Source organism: Dendrobium catenatum, unplaced genomic scaffold (genome assembly GCF_001605985.2).
Source record: "Dendrobium catenatum unplaced genomic scaffold, ASM160598v2 fragScaff_scaffold_1483, whole genome shotgun sequence".
NCBI lineage: Eukaryota > Viridiplantae > Streptophyta > Magnoliopsida > Asparagales > Orchidaceae > Dendrobium > Dendrobium catenatum.
Window position 1 is genome coordinate 1,956,791 of NW_021319945.1, and position 17,600 is coordinate 1,974,390.

At 37.9% G+C, this 17,600-nt stretch overlaps 1 protein-coding gene across 1 annotated transcript in view; it reads left to right on the plus strand.

Moving 5' to 3' along the window:
* The window catches only part of LOC110115436 (prostaglandin reductase-3), a 94,812-nt gene that overhangs the window by 72,478 nt on the left and 4,734 nt on the right, over positions 1-17,600 (plus strand). The window contains 3 exon segments of the mRNA XM_028700340.1: positions 5,456-5,575; positions 5,987-6,115; positions 11,367-11,444. Of these exon segments, the coding sequence (XP_028556173.1) occupies positions 5,456-5,575; positions 5,987-6,115; positions 11,367-11,444 (327 nt within the window).

Genomic DNA, 17,600 nt, shown 5'->3' on the forward strand with positions numbered 1-17,600 from the left:
TATCTCTTCTGATGACGATGCCAATCATCATAATGACTCCTTGATTGTTGCTTAGCAATAAATAAAGGAGTTACCGAATTTTGAATTTCAAATTTTGAAATTCAAAACTTTCCATATTTGAAACTTCCTAATTAGGAAAGTTTTCGAATTGAGCCAAGTCAAATCTCATGACATGTGGAGTTTTCAATTTTTCATCCTAGGTGGCATCGATTAATTTGGAAAGTACTTGCTCCCTCCCTATTCCCCTCTCCTCCACCTCACCATGCCGCCGGCCCTATGATGGGTCCCCATTGATGGCTTAATTAATTCCCTCTTCCAAGTTTGAAATTCAAATTGATTTCAAATAATTTTCCCTCTAATCTTTTAAAACTGAAATTGATTTCAGTTTTACTAGTGGTCCCCACCTCCTTAAAACCTCCAAGCCCTCTCTCTCTCTCTTCATGTGGCCGGCCACCTCACCCTCATTGTTTCTCTCTCCACTTTGCCACCTAAGCAACACTTAATTCCCCCCCTAAATCCCTCTAGTAACCGCCGGCCCCATTACTCCCTTAATTGAGTTAATTCGAATTTCAAATTAACAATCTCCATTAATGATAATCTGAAATTAAAATGCACATTTCAATTTCGGAATCAAAACCCCTCTGGCTAACTCAATCCCCACCACCTCCTCTCAAAGGTCTTCCCACGTTTTTCTTAATTTCCTGGAAACTTCAAGTGGCTGGCCACATATTCCAGCCCTTTTGAATTACCATCCTGCATCCTTGAAGACCCGAGAGTGCTGTCCAGAAATTCTGGACTGTTTTTGGCTACTGTCAGGCCACCCGAAGGCCCTTGTGTGCTGTCCAAAAGCTGCATTTTGCTGTTTAAGGGGAAACCAGCCCAAAGATACTTGCTGCCCTGAAGTTTAGCTGGCTGTCTCGGTATTCCAGCAAGATTATAAGTGCAGTCCTGCAAAACTAGAGCTGCCCACTGGCTGTCCTGCATCCTAGAACGTTGCTAGTTGCTGTCCAGAAGCTCCAGATTACTGTCCAACAGCATAAGGAAGGCTTGTGGTTGCTGTCCACTCATTCTCCACCATTCAAACGACCTTACCGGAGGGCGTATCCCTCTTGTCTTTGGGTAAACTCAACATCAGATTCTCTATCTTCATAGTTACATCCTTGCTTGTGGTTATTATTAAATTCATGACGATAATGTTAATACATCTCCGCTAAAGCCTAGTATTTAGAAGAGTTGTGTGAGGGACCTTTCATAGACTAATCTTATTGTTAGTATTGGAATTCTTGTTGAAACCACTCATGTATGCAACGTAAGATTTAGTTGATTAATTAATGATCTCAATCTCTCGCATGTGCTTAGACCTAAGCTAGTTTACCACCTTATCATTTCTATTTTGTCGTCTATCATCAAGACAAAGCTTATAATTATTGTGTTCTAAAATGTAAGCGTGCAAACTTTCTTAGTTTAATCACCCATGCTTGTACGTTCTACATCACGACCTCTCTCCAAACGGCGACAAACTCTCTCCGACCGCCGACCCCACACCGGCCGCCTCTCGCTCGATCAAGCTCTGCTGTCTTGCCGCCGTCGATCTCACATCGGCTGCCCTAGTTTTCGTGTGAATCGAAGAAAAATCGGGATTTGAAGGTAATCTTTAATGTTTTTCTGTGATTATTTGTTTTCACTAGACATTTGCAAGAGTTTGTAATTTATTGTATGATTTAGATTATAATCTAGACATATGCAAGAGGTAATCTTGTAATCGTTTGAAAGAGGTAATCTTATAATCCGACGTCGGAACTTCCGACTGGAGAGGAAGGGAAAGTCGCAGAAGGTGCGGAGTCGGTCGGGCAGAGGAGACGCCGGCCAGGTAGTTGAAGGTTCTCTCCCTCATCTTCTCTCTCTCTCTCTCTCTCTCTCTCTCTCTCTCTCGCGTTTTCTGTGTGGAACGGAGAAGTGGAGGAAGAAGAGCTTGGGGCTCCATGGGAGATCGGGTTCGCAGGGGGGGAGGTCGAAGGCCTCGTTCTCGCCTCCTTTTAACGACGTGGAGAGGTCGTGGGCGATGCGACGTCGTGCGTGGCTTCGACGTGCGAACGACGTGCGGACGTGCGAAGAGCGGCGTGGAGCAGAGTAGGTAAGGGATTTGATTGATTGATTTTTTGTACATCAGGTCAACATATTATTATTATTAATGTCTTCAAAAATTTTTGATCAAGCACACATCGATTCATATTTGAATTATAAACTTCCAAAATTAAATTTCGGACCATCAAAACCCAATTTCAGATAACTTATTGTCGAACTTAACCTTTCGAAGAGATGAATGTAACGATACCAAAAATGGTTCAATTTGAGTCCAACTGAGCTTAGATCAAGCAGTTAAAGCATAATTGAAAAATTTAGAACATCGATTGGATGATCAAATGATATCCAAATTTAATATGCTTATAATCAAATCAAGCATCTTGATGAGACGAATCCAATGAGCTCATGATCGCTTAATTCCGACATCATTAAGACACCTAAATGCTAAATGAAATTTCTATGATCAAGGGAATGAATACGGGTCATCCAATAAAGTGTTATGAATTTTAACTATATTTACATGGTATGCCACTCTAAAAAATTTATAAATAGGCTCCTAGTTTCTACATGTAGGGGGAAGTTAGAGCTTGAACTTTGGTATGAGATTTATGGCAGCTCCACTTGAGCACCATCATCGAGTCACCATCCAAACTTCTCATCAAACCATAACCCAATTGCCGTCATCGAAAAAATGTTTGATCATCATCATCGGACTACCACCAAATTGTTGCTGTCATAACACCGCTCGACCACTTTTGTCTGAACGCCGCTTGACCAAAGCTATCATTATCTCCCGACTATGGTTTTTTCGACCACCGTCATTAGACTTTGGTCTTCCAACTTCCGTCGTCCAACTACGATCCTCCGACCCCTATAATCCCACTACAGATCTCTGACCAATCTCTTATGACTACGTTCCTCTGACCTTCATTGCCCAACTATGATCCTCTGACCCCCATGCTTAGCTACAATTCTCCAACCATCGTCACATAACTACGATCCTCCAACCATCGTTGCCCGACTATAGTGCCTGATTATGGTCACCTTACTACGGTCCTTCGACCATCGTTGCTAGACTATGAGTCTTTGACCACTATCGTCTAACTATGATTCTTCTGATCGCTATCCTAACTAGGGACTTTCAACCACCGTCCACCGCCTACCATTCACCATCGCCCAACTATAGTCCATTTGATCACCGTCTTTTGATTATTGTCTTTCCAACACTCATCGCCTAACTACAATCCTTCCGAATCTCTTCGCTCCACTACAGTCATTTGACTATCATCGCTTGACTACGGGTCACTAACCATTATCTCCTGACTACGATCTTTTCAACCATTGTCATTCGACTACAATCTTTTGACAATCATCCACTGTTACCCTACTTTAGGTCTCTGACCACTCGTTACCCAACTATGGTTCTTTTGACCCCTGTCACCTGATTATGGTCCTTTGAAAATCGTTGCTTGATTATAGGTCTTTGACCACTATTGCTTGAGTAAGATCCTTATGACCTCCGTCGCCTTACTACAGTCCTCCCACCATTGTCCATCATTTCTTAACTTCAAATCCTCTGACCATTCTCGCTGACTACGGGTTTCCTAACACTGTCATCAATTCTAGTCCTCCGACCATCGTTGCCTAACTATGGTACTTTGATCCATTTCGTCGTGATATAGTTCTTGTAACATCGTGACTTGACTATGCTCCTGTGACCATCATCACCTGTTTGCAATTCTCCGAATATCTTCGCTCAAATTTGGTCATTTGACGACCATTGCCCGACTAGTTCTCGAACTACTGTCACTTGACTATGATCCTCCAATCTCTTGCACTAGACTTGTCACGACCCAGCCTGAATGCTCAAAGTCGAAACAAAAGTCGGACAGTAGTAACAATTTAATTTATATCATAAACAAATTAACATACAACTTCTCAAATCAACTGAAGAGCCATTATTTTAAAAAAATATTCTATTCAATCTATGTCAAAATTAAACATTTACATCAGTCATAATTTACCTGTTTTCATTGTTGCGTTGTTTTCATAGACGTACTATTCTCTTTCTATCATTTCTATTTCTTTGGAGACCTACCTGAAACATTAATTTAGTGGGTTGAGTTTACAATGTAAACTAAGTGGGTAATCATTATCAATCATAAAAAAGTAACACAAGTACATATATATATATATATATATATATGATAAATTCAAAATAATGAAAGCAATATGGTGAGTACACCTCTTGCAAGCACTTTATTCAAAAATAGTATCCAAAGGAACGTGCGTTGGTACATTGCTTCCCCAGCCAGTACCATACGGGGTGAACACCTATAAATTTGCATGCATATCATTTTTCTTTTCATTTATTTAACTTACTCATAACATAAATCTATTTATCTCAACACTAAAATAAATTAGTTTATATATAGATAAATACCTGAAAATTTTTGGTTCTCACACGAAGAAAAAAATTAGAGATTAGATCAAGTACTACAAATCATTGACACTAGTGTGCAAACCTTCAAGAGCATACTCATAGTGGTGTTTGCAATTTGCAGGTGTGTGGGTAGGATAGAAATGCGGAGTTGGATAGTAGGCTATAAAAGTGAATAGTAGGTCATAGCATGCAATCGACACATCACACTTGGATGGGCGACACTATGAGGATGGCGCAAGTCATAGCATGCAGGTGGTGCAACACATATTGGCGGACAGTCAGAGTGTGAGTGCATGTAGGTTGGTTTGAGAGCACAAGCAGACATCACTAAATATGAGAGCAGACTGCTGTACATGTGCGTGTGAGCAAGGACGTAGGAGTGGAAGTGGTTGCAGGATGGGATCAACCAGGGTTCGAATGGGATTAATCAATAGGCGGCTAGGTTTTTCTTGGTATGATACCATTTTTAGAGGAAAAATTACTCTGTAATTGATTAAACATGTGATGCCTATAAATAGACATAAAAGGATACCATAAGGAAACAAATAATAGAAAATAATATGCCTGATTAAGATGATGTTAAATCACATATTATCAGCTTCTTAAATTTGGAACCTTACTACTTAATACATCAACAAGCATAATATACTTCACATACTTTGTTATTGTTGTATCTTCTGTGAATAGTCATCTTTATTTCAATGTTTTTCTTCTTGATTTCTATTTACTTTAAAATTTTCAGTCACCATAATTTTTTAATTTTTTTTTAGTCTAGAGAAAATTATAAGCATAGAGCAAAGACAGAAGATGTTTGGTTTATTTTACACAGTATATAAGCATGTAGTTCTTTGTTACAATATTCTTGATATTGTGTTTCATTATGATTCAACCTAGTCCATTTTATTGATCTTTCTTTTCTCTTCTTAGCTGGCAAAACTAGCTAAAAATAAGGTTGTTGCAACTTGTGGTGGTGAAAGCAAAGCTGAACTTTTGAGATCTCTTGGAGCTGATCGTGTCATAGATTACAAAAAGGAAAATATAAAAGATGTAGGTATCTTTTGTTTTTATTTGTATGTTTAATAATTTACTGTCTTCTTGAGTTTATAGTAATTTCATGGAAAGTGGAGGGGGCACATACATGTGGAATTTATGGTTAAATTATTGAAGTGCTTCCAATGTTTGAGTTCCAATATGGATAATTGACGATATTGATAGCTTGGAATTTATAAATTTTCTAAATGTATATCTTCACGTTTTTTCAAAATTTTGATTAAGAAATTTCTTAGAACTTTTATGTTATTTTTAAGTTTTTAATTTTTACTGAGGCTTCTCTTAGAATTACTTTCATATTACCAATTTTTTTATAACTACCTTTTTATTTCTTAAAAGAATGTTTATACTATAAATCGTAGAATCATTTATTCTCTATTTACTTCGTTTTTATTGCTCATTCTTTAGGTACTGAAAAATGAATTTCCGAAGGGTGTTGATATTATCTATGAATCTGTTGGAGGAGATATGTTTAATCTATGCTTAAATGCATTAGCAGTCTATGGTAGACTGGTTGTAATCGGAATGGTTTCTCAGGTGATTTTCTTTTATGAGCTCTTTATGTTGCTAAAATTTAGTTACCTTTTTTTGGTGGCTTATTATCTTTGGCATTCTTTTTTAGATTTTAGTTTATCAGATTAATTGGTTGGTATACTAGTGGATTATTTATTTATTTAATTCCTTTTATTTCGAATATTCACTTTATTGATATTACCATAAGAGCATATAATGCCATGGATATAGTGAACCGTAGGCTTTTATTAGGGCAAGAGCATAACTAATTGATGTTTGGCTGTAAGTAAAGATATATGCCGAGCTGAATCTTGGCTCTCCAAGCATAGATAATGTCAGTCAATAGCATAAATTCATCGATGCATAATAAAGAATATCCTAATCAACCTTAGTCACGTTATAAACAACAAAATTAATTATGAAATAATACGATCTAAAAAATATATTATAGGGTTTGATTAAGTAGAACATTAAACTAATATAAAACTTTCTCTCCAAAGCAATACAAATCTCCTATGAGAAATTTAAGGCTATGCGAAATATAATACGAATCAAATTTAGCCTCGCAAGAAAAATTGAAAAAACTCTTACATAGATTATTAGAAACATAAGGAGAAACATGGAAGGAGAGATAAAACTCATTGTATAACGAGAGGAGTTTGAGAAGAGTTCACCGAGAGCTGCTATTGTGAGGAAAAAATGAAGAACGAAGTGGAAGGAGAGTTTAATGGCTGTTGTGAGGGAGAAAAGAGGAGTAAAAATGATGCCCTAAGTTCCCTAGTGGGTTTAATTGGTGAGAAGAAGGTCGCAAGGGCGGGAGGATTTTTAAGGTCGGAGAAATGGCGTGATTTACATGATTGGAGAGAGGAGAATCGCAGTTGGGGGCCGCTCGACCTGTTCATGAGAGAAAGGGAGAAGGTCCGCTCTGCTCAATCTTACGTGAAGAGCAAATCGCACATTTCTTGTGTCACACAAATAGCTTGGACTGGCCGGTCCAAGCATGGGATATCACAGCTCTGAAGCAAATATTACCACGCATAATTTGGATTGGATCATTATATACTAGACTTGATTAAGCTAGGCTCTACTTGACTAACATGGATTCAACTATGTTTGGTGTTGATTAGCCTTGAATGGGTAGTCTTAGAGTTAACCGATCTTGAGTTGGTTGGATTTGAGGTTGATCGTCTTTGATTGGGATTTCTTTTTTCTCTTAAAGGTTAAGTTTGTAACTAGAAAATGATATGAGAACTATGTAAGATAATTATAATGAGTTGCCAAAGGAAAATAAAATACATAAAACAAAACTAAAAATAACTTAGCAGCCGGTGATGAAAAGTTCTTCAAAAGCAAGGAAAATCAGATAAACTCTCATTTGCAAAACTTTGCTTGAAGCCTTGTGAATCTTGAATAGCGACAATAAATTTATTTCTTACTCCAACTCTATTTGGCAAATAGGATTTAGAACCTCCTATTCACTAGAGTGTCAATACTTTTAATGCTTTCATTTAAAATATATGATTGTTGTGAATGTGAATCATAGTCAGCAACTTCTTTGATAATACGAAGAAGATGAGGGTCTTATAAAATAGTAGTGTCAGGACATGCTTGCAGATGTAGTGATCATATCTGTAGCCCTAGTAGGGGAAGATGCAAAAGGCTCATGTTCCATCGGAGGTTCTAAAGTTGGTTCCAAAATTTGAGCGCAAACTTGATATGAAGTTGGAGGAGCAGCAAACATCATGATTGATCTGATCATTTATATGCACCTCTTGTGCCTAGAAGTTTGATTTTCTCAGTTTTAGATAGACCTTAAAACATAATTATGTCTAAGTAATTACTAGTAGTATTGTAAGAAGAAATAATTTCAAAATCTATCTTCTGTCAATAGCCATATGACAAGGAACCAATCCACATTCTCGAACGGATAAATGATGTAAGAAATTCAATTAGAACTCTAGCCATAGGCGACCTAAATAAATGAGACATAACAAAATACACTTGTAATGGTTACTACAAAGAGTTCAAGGAGCATAAAGTTAATTGGTTAAAATGATATAAATGAAGCTAGGAAAAGTAATAAAAATAGCATCCTTGAAAGAGTCAAAGTAAGGAGACAATTTAACATATACATCAGATTGTGGTTGACCTAGTTAGTAGGATTGTCGAGAGAAGAGTTTAGTGTCATATGTTTCTGAATTAAAGATAGTAATATAATTATATAACGAGTGTCAGTGGCCTCACAAAGAAGTCACCAATTTAGTGTAAGCTTAACATAAATTTACATAAAATTGTGACTAATCTCTTGATTAGGGGAGACCCGTAGAAAATTTGTCCACTAATAGTTTTGAGATTTAGTAAATATGAGTGTAAGCTTGCCTTGAAATGTAGATGGTTGCTTATGTTGAGGAGATATTAATTATTATTGAAAAATAAAGGAAAATAATTAGATAAAGGGTGATGAATTCCTGAAGCCTTCAACCCCCAAACTACTTTTTCTAAGGATCGAGGAGTGTAAGTAGCTGAAGACATTATACCCAATGATATGTAAGCAGGATGAGGAGTCTTTGTGAAGATAGGGGCGACCATAATAAGTGGTGATGACAAGCCGGCAAATAAGAGACTAGTTGAAACATTAGCAGCATTTTGTGTGAGGAGCGGAGTATTATACCTCAAGTTTGGGTGGTGGTGTACCCTAGCAACATGGGACGTGATGAATGTATAAGTAAAACTTGTTTTGTACTTAGAAGAAGAAAGTTCACTTATAGGTAATATAGCAAAACAAGTAAATATTCATTTCATTACCATGAATCAAAATAATAGTTCATCAATAATGTGGGAACAATGATACATGAAAAGAGTATTACAAGAAGCAACTACTAAAAAAACTATCCAACCCCCAAAAGAAAATATTAATGTGCTAGATCTAACCTCCTGCCACCCACCATCACCGCCACCACTGACCACAACATCCGTCTATCATCAACATTTTCATTTACATCGCATTCATTTTACTTCAAGCAAAAAAAATTCTTTTGCATTCCTTTTACACTCATCTAGACAACATAAAATCATATTTAAATGTAAATTATGAATGTTATGTTTATATTTATGACATTCTATGTTACTACTAAAATGTATTGTGGGGTGTTACAGACAATCTATAGTATCTAGGAACCTAACACAAATAACAAGGATAACATTTCTAACAAAGATGGATGCATTTGTCCTTTAATAAGTAACAACTACTTACATCATGTTGCGACATTCAAACCTATGTTCTCACAAACTCCAAAGAGCCAACACGAATTGGTATTAACTTGATATTTTCTAAACAATATAAATCTTGAGTGAATTAGATGACACATTAAATGGTATTAAAATAATTAATTATTGAAATAGGTGTAACCTAAGTTACCACAAAAAAAATATATTAAATAAGTTAACATTAATGTGGAATAACTTCTCACTAACAACCTAATCCTAATCCTACAATCTAATATATATATATATATATATGCAAACATAAACCTAGGATAAACAAACCTACAATTACAAATAACTGGAAAAGATAAGAATGAGGAAGACGAATAAGAAGATAAGAAAAAGAAAGGGGAAAACATGGCTTATTGTTGTTGCCTTGGAATAGATTGGCGGTTAGGGTTTTAGGAAGAGGAAGTAGTAGTTTGGTGGTTGCAATAGGGAAGGGTCAAGAGGAGAGAGAAGTATGATGCACTAGGTCCCCTTTCTCCTTAAATTACGCTCATGATGATGAGTGTGAGTTTTTGAACAATGATTACAGCATAATGGGCGAAGTCATGTGAGGAGCGTAATCGTGCAAATCACTGCTTGTTCACACAAAGTTGGAGTTGATCAGTCCAGTTTGGGTGTGGTCAACCAGTTACGGTTATTACTTGAAGAGAGGGAAGGTGAGCATCGACAAGAACTACCAGACAAAGTTGATGGGAACAGAGATGCTAGTGGCATTGATTTTGAATAAGAAAATGTGAGACGCTTGAATAGCAGAGAAGTGATTGGTTAGTGCAGTGGATAGCGAGGCTGCTACCCTAGATGGCACGTCGTTAAAGTTAATCATGAGGGATGTTAGCATCAGTAAGGGACACAATGGTAGGGCATAATATGCTTGCTACGCACATGGGTGCTTGGGCAAGCTACCCACATGATGGGGACAATATGCGAAGGTGGTACATTGCAGTGGCAGAGTTAGATACATGGGCTTGCGAAGGGGCATAAGTGCCTCATGTGTGTGGGTGATGGGCGTGAAGTCATAATGGAGGCACTAGAACCGCATTACCCTAAAGAATTATTATATTTGGATAAAATTAGTTTTTTGATTGAGCTATGTTTATTGAGCCTCTTGATTGGTTGGAGCAAGGTTTTGATCCATGCGTGAGTAATTTCTGTTCATTGCCTTTCCCAAGGATATACGTGGACACGCCTTTTGGGAAACAACTCAATTTGGATCTTCCACAACAACGATCATTCCTACTAAAGGAGATTTAGAGGCCAGCAATTCAATATTTAATATCCCTTAACCAGCTTGTTAAAAACCCTATATCTTTTCTTATATTTCAGTACGAAGCATAATCCTTTTATTTTGGTGTTGAACCAGATCCTCTAGCATATTCATTCTAATTCATTCTTCATTTATAGTAGTAAGTTATGATTTGAACAAACATCAATGTCTGGGCCTGGTTCTATTTTCTTGTCACATGTTTCTTGTATTGGGTGGCATCCAATAATGCTACAATGTCGTGCTTATAATATTCTTTCTGAATGTCAGCAATGACTATGGTGTAGGTTTAGTTAACGTATTTTATTCATTTTGTGTCACTATAATGTCTGCTGAAGCTCAAAGTTGCTTCAAAAAAAAAAAAAAGTTTCCTCAACGTGCTTTTTTGTCTTATTTTTCCTATTAGTATTTTGTCAGCAGACTAACCTATATGCAGATTCAGTTCATTTGAAAATTTTGCGTGTTGTATTACTTCCTCTGCTTATACAATTTTAGTTTTTTAATGGTTTAAAAGCTTGCTTTAAGATTCATAATAACAGCCAAGGGATAGGGCTTGCTTCAAAAATAGCAATGCCATTGTGAGTCTTGTACGATGCCCTGTTGTATGTGTTTAACCTGCTAAAATCTTGATAGCGGCGGGCTGCTTGTTTATTTCTTTTTCATCATAAATCCTTGTCCAGTGTTTTTGTTTTATTGAGTAGCTTATATTTTTTTTTTCTAAACCAACTGATGTGCATTCAGTATCAAGGAGAGCATGGATGGAGGCCCCTGAGTTATACTGGTCTATGCGAAAAAATTCTAGCAAAAAGCCAAACAGTGGTATGTAGTCTTATCTTAATGATATCAAAAATCAATTATATATTTTTCTCATAATTTTCTTTGTTTAATCGCATATTTCAGGAACCTGTAACTTACATCATTAATCATGCTTAGATGTACTTTTACCTTTTGCTTCTCCTTGGAGAAAGTGCTGCTTTATGTTGATTGCTAATTACTGCATTCATGTTGACATTATATATCATGCATATCATGTATTATATGGCAGGAAAAAATATTATAGCGTAGCTTCTACTCATTCAGTAGCTGAGCTTTTAATCTTGTAGCATTAAGTCCCCTGCCTTTTGTGAGGGGGGGCTACCTACGACTGTATCGTGTTCTCGTAGTTTCCATCATATGGTTGCATGGAGCAATGTCAGGGTACCCATAGATGTTAATGGTGCAAAATAGTGCACGCCATGGAGCATGGCATGGCTCAAATGTTCAAAATAGCGCGCGTTATTTGGGCCATATGCGCGCAATGGTGCATGGCACATAGTGCAAAATAACGTGCTATTTTTTATAATAGATATAAATATTTTTTAATATTTATATTTTTAATTTATAAGATAATAGAATATTTAATTTTAAAATATGATTAAAATATTAATTAAGCTTTATAAATGCTTTGCCCTAACCCTCAGCGTTCGGAATTTTTATTGCGTCCGGTAAAAATACAGAGCATACCGAGTGTACCGAGCGCCTGTACCGAGCACAATACCGAACACTTTAGTGATGTGACGTTTTGTTATTGGTTTCCGAATGCATTCGGTAACCTGACGGAATCATTACTCGTATATGCCCGAGTCGTTCGTTTGATTCCGTCACCCTCTCCTTCGTCTGATTCTGGTCCATCTGTTTCTTTCGTCACGTGAGAACGCCACTACTTTCTTCGTCGTCTGTTTCTTCAATCACGTGATTCCGCCGTTGTTTTCTTTGTTGTTTGTTTCTTTCTTCACGTGATTCCGTCGTTGTTGATCCATTGTCCGACTTATTTTGCCGCTATTGCTATATAGGTATTGGCTAATCTTCCTCTCTAACCGATTTTGTCGTTATTGCTTTAGACTTCTTTTTTTTTTTGCATTTCATTTCTTCTCAACCTGGATTTTACTCTTCATATTGGTGAAATGATTCAAGAATAAAAATATATTGAGGGAGAAGAACATTTTTTTCGAAGTTTGAACTAAGAAGCTCGTATTATAATAATCTAAAATAATTATTTTATTAACCTTCTTATAAAATCATTATCCTTTTAAAAAATGATTATAATAATTTGAATTCTGAGAGATTTGAGATGTTGTTTACTTGAACTTATGCATGATTATTGTTTTGTTTCATTATTATGATAACTTGTCTTTCCATTTAATGATATTTCATCTTCGTGCTTGTTTTTTTATAATTATTATATAGTATGTGAGATGTTCAAAATGGCGCGGGCCGTGCTGTGCGCTATGCGCCATAGCTCCAAAGAGACATTTGTGCCATGGTGCGTCATTCGCCATTAACAAGTATGAGGGTACCTTACAAGGACATTTTTCTGACTACAGTTAATTTCCTAATCGTTCTGCTCTGGTCGTTCTGTCTGCTTGACATTCCATACACATGGGAAGTGCAAAGTCGGTGCCAGCATTAGCGTTGCCCATTTCTTTTCACAACTGGCAAGCTAAGTGCACATGTGGTCGTGTAGGATAATGGCTGTGAGGAAGGACAAGGTGCTGTGCTACTAGATTTCCTGAAATAGAGTAGGGGCATAAAAAAATTTATGGAGAATTGGAAGCTGAAGGAAGAAAAATATTTTGTCAGGACAAGGGACTGAGAGTAATTTTCTTTGCCCTTAAAACGGAATTCCAGTATATGCATCGCCACGCCACATCCTGTGGTGCAGGGCATCCTATGATCTAAGATTTAATGCAATTTTAATATGTAAACTGGCGCATCATTAAATTGAAATATGCAAAATGATTACTTTTATACACGTTTTGATAAGATGCCACATTTAATGCCGCAAATGCATGAATAATGATGCAAATCTTGCATTGAAGCCAAGTATGTCAAGCAATTAGTTACTACTAAGATGATAAATTGAAAAAAATGGAATTCAATTCCAGTAAAGGTTATTTATTTTCTAATCAGATCAACCTTAAGAAAGAAGAATAATGGAAATCAGTACATTGTGCATGTAAAGCAAGTCAGATATGCAATAAATCTAAAAATACATCAATCACACTGCTTGTGAATCAATAATTAAAGAAAGGAACGTCTCTCTCCAAACGATTCAACTTTCACACTTTGGAGTGCTCAAGTACAAGAATAAACCAAAAAGCAAGTCTCTCCACAAAGACATGAAGTTTTAATGTTATCAAAGCTAAATAGAAACATCCCAAGTCTTTGTTTTTCACACTCTGGGTATAGAAAGTGGTGAACCATAGCAATACGGGACATGATGAAGAGATAAGTAAAACTTGTTTTATCCTCAAAAGTAGAAGTTTCATGTATTAATAATATAACAGTATACATTAAAGTAAACAATGGAAGAAAAAAGTAAAATTTAATTTCATTCCTATAAGTCAAATAATAGTACATCAATAAAGTGGGAACAATAAATTTTAAACGAGCACTGGATGAAGCAACTGCTAAAATAAAATTATCTAAACCTTCAAAAGAAAATACGAATAACCTGCCATAAAAACTAAAAATATCAAATAGGTCCTACTGCTGATAAATTTACTCTTGCTGTAATGGGTAATGATCCACCAAACACTTTAACTGGACTTGCTACGAGAAAGTTAATAATGAGTCAATTTGAGAATTTAAAGCTAGCAATTAGCTCCTATATATTAAAATGTAAACGGCAAAGTGATAGGGAATGTATCATAAATAAAAAAAAAAAAAGATAAGAGTGACTACATAACTAGAGATAATCTTGTTAGCCACTTACTACAAGTGCTTCAGACTTGCCGTTATTCTCCAGGCCTCACTACCCTGACTATTTCCTATTTTTGTATTTCGGCTCAGCATTTGCTCTGTCTTTTATAGTTACCTCAGTTCTTTATAAGTTGCACACTGTACTCATCTTCTGCAATTAATACACACATAACCTTTCTCCGTTATATCCTTAAGCCACTATATGCAGGCTTCAGTTTCTCTCATGGTATCAGAGCAAGTTGACCTCCTGTAGCTCATGTGCAATTACAACAACACCTTCTCTTCCATCGATGCTTTGGGCGCTACTTCACCTGCTTCTTCCGCAAACATCACTATTCCTTCCTCTCTCAAATTTCTTGTCTCTAACCTCAAACACATTGCTCATGTCCAACTTACCAATGATAACTTCCCCATACGGAAACTCCAAATCCTTAAAACTATTCACAACCAATGGCTTCGAGGGGTTCTTATCCGGCATAGAGCTCTGACCACCATAGAACTTACTTTCCTCTGCCGGAGACACTATCATCAACCTAGCCTCCCTCTCTTGGAAAAAAGTAGATCAAAACCTAGCCTCAACCTTGTTTTCTACCATTTCCCCCTCCACGCTTCCTTATGTCCTCACCCTCCACACCACTCACGACATATGTTCGACCCTTGAGAAGCAACTCCAACCCTCCAACAGTTCCTGCGTCATCCAACTCAAAAACAAACTTCATCATGTCCAAATGAAAGACCTCTCCATGACTCAATACCTCTCCGCCATCAAAGGTCTGGTCGACAGCATCACTGCTGCCGAAGCGCATATGGACACAGAGGACATCATCCTCTATACTCTCAACATTTTACCTCCCTCATACCAAGCTTTCAAAATTGTCATACGTACTACCCTCACCCCCATCAGCCTCGACGACCTATATTCGCTACTCTGCAGCGAAGAAGTTAACTTACAGACCGAGCTCTCCAAACTCCCACCATCACCAGCTGAAGAGTCCTCCTTCGCCTATAGAGGTCGTTTTCATCGCTACGGAAGAGGTCGTTTTCATCGCTACGGAAGAGGTCGCTCCACTCCCTCCCTACCTTCCCGTGGTCGCGGCTTGGCCTCTCACGAATTCGGGCACGGTCGCTCTCCCTCCGAACCAACTCCATCTATTCCCTCGCCCTCAATGCCAGATCTGCGGAAAAATCGGTCACTCTGCACCTCACTGTTGGCATAGATACAACTTTGACTACCAACCGATCCAAATTTTCTCATCAACTGGTCTCTTCACTCAACATGAAAGCATCCCCTCTACAGACTGGTTCTTGGACTCGGGGGCCATAACTCATCTCACGAACGGCATCAACAATCCTCAACATCCTTGCCTTACATTGGCTCAAACGCTATCTCCACCGCAAATGGCTCTTCCCTTTCAATTCAACACACCGGGCAAGGTCTCTTCCCAACTCCAAACAGTAAGCTTCATTTACAAAACATCCTCCATTTTCCCTCCACCACAATCTCCTTTCCATTCATAAATTTACCACAAATAACCATTGCTCTATCTTGTTTAATTCTTCTGGGTATCTTTTTAAGGATCCAACTACCAATCATGTACTTTTCCACGGTCGAAGTCATAACGGGCTCTTCCTCCTCTCGTCCATCCGTAGCTCCTCTTCTATAGCTCTCTCCACTCGACATCAATCCACCTCAACTTGGCACACCATGCTTGGCCATGCGCATCATCTTATATTACAAACTTTAGCAAACCTCAATCCACACTTATGTATTTCCCCTAGTTATTTTGTTTGTATGTCCTGTAATGTGGCTAAAAGCCACAAGTTATCTTTCCTTTAAACTCTACATGTACCTCAAAACCTTTAGAACTAATTCATTCTAAAGTTTGGGGATAAGCTCCCGTTATGTCTCTTAATGGTTTTAGATATTATGTAATTTTCATTGATGACTTCTCCCGATTTTGTTGTCTATATATTATGCATACAAAAGCTGAAACCTTCTCTAAATTCAAATAGTTATGCTCAATGGCTGAAAACTCACTCAATACCCACTTTAAAATCCTTCGCTCCGACTTCGGCTTCGGTGATATCTCTCCCATGCCTTTCAAAATTTTCTCACCTCCTGCGACATTCAACATCAATAACTAAGTTGCCCCTACACACTTGAATAAAAAGGCCTATCAGAAAGAAAACATCGCCACCTTTTGGACACCATTCTCGCACATTACTCCATCAAGCTAACCTTCCTATCTGCTTCTAGGCTGAAGCTCTCCTAACCGCCAACTACCTCATCAATCGTCTACCAACCAAAGCTTCTACACCTCCAAATTCCATATCAAATCCTTTATCATAAATGCCCATCCTATCACCACCTCAAAACCTTTGGTTGCCTATGCTTTCCCTGGCTAGCCCCTCTCACTCCCAACAAGCTTCTCCCATGATCAGCTGAATGCATCTTCCTAGGCTATTCAGCTCCTCACAAAGGCTATCGCTACTACAACCTTCAAACCAGCTGCATACATGCCTCTCGTCATGTTGTAAGCCACGACCACATTTTTCCCTTTCCCGTTTCCTCCCCTCCAATCGCCTCTTACACCTATACACCTCTCGTCCATCACACCCCAATCTCCATTAACACATACTCCTTCCACATCACCACCTTCCCCTACAGCTCCACAATCCCAAAAAAATACCTTGCTCCATATCCTCCCCATCCCCTTCTGATCCTCTCCTACCTCCCACTCCTCCCCATCAACCTACACTACAAAACAACACCGATCCCATGCTCACTAGATTCAAAATCGGCCACCTCAAACCCACAAACAACCCACCTTCCACTCCAACATGCTATAGTCAAGCAATCGACTCCCTATCTGGCAACAAGCCATGTTCGAGGAGTTCCAAGCTCTCCAAAAACAGGGCATTTGAACATTAGTACCATCGCCCACTTCTTACAATGTCCTTGGCTGTCGATGGACATATAAAACTAAGCTTCACTCTGACGGAACCATTGCTCGCCACAAAGCTCGCTTAGTCGCTAAAGGCTTCAATCAAGAACACATAATCGACTACACCGAAAACTTTAGTCCCGTAGCAAAACTACCCACCATCTTAATATTCCTTACCATTGCCCTCCATCACAATTGGCCCGTTCTTTAACTCGATGTCTTCAACGCCTTTCTCCACGGTCAACTCCATGAAGATGTATTCATGCATTAACCACCTAGCTTTCTCGAG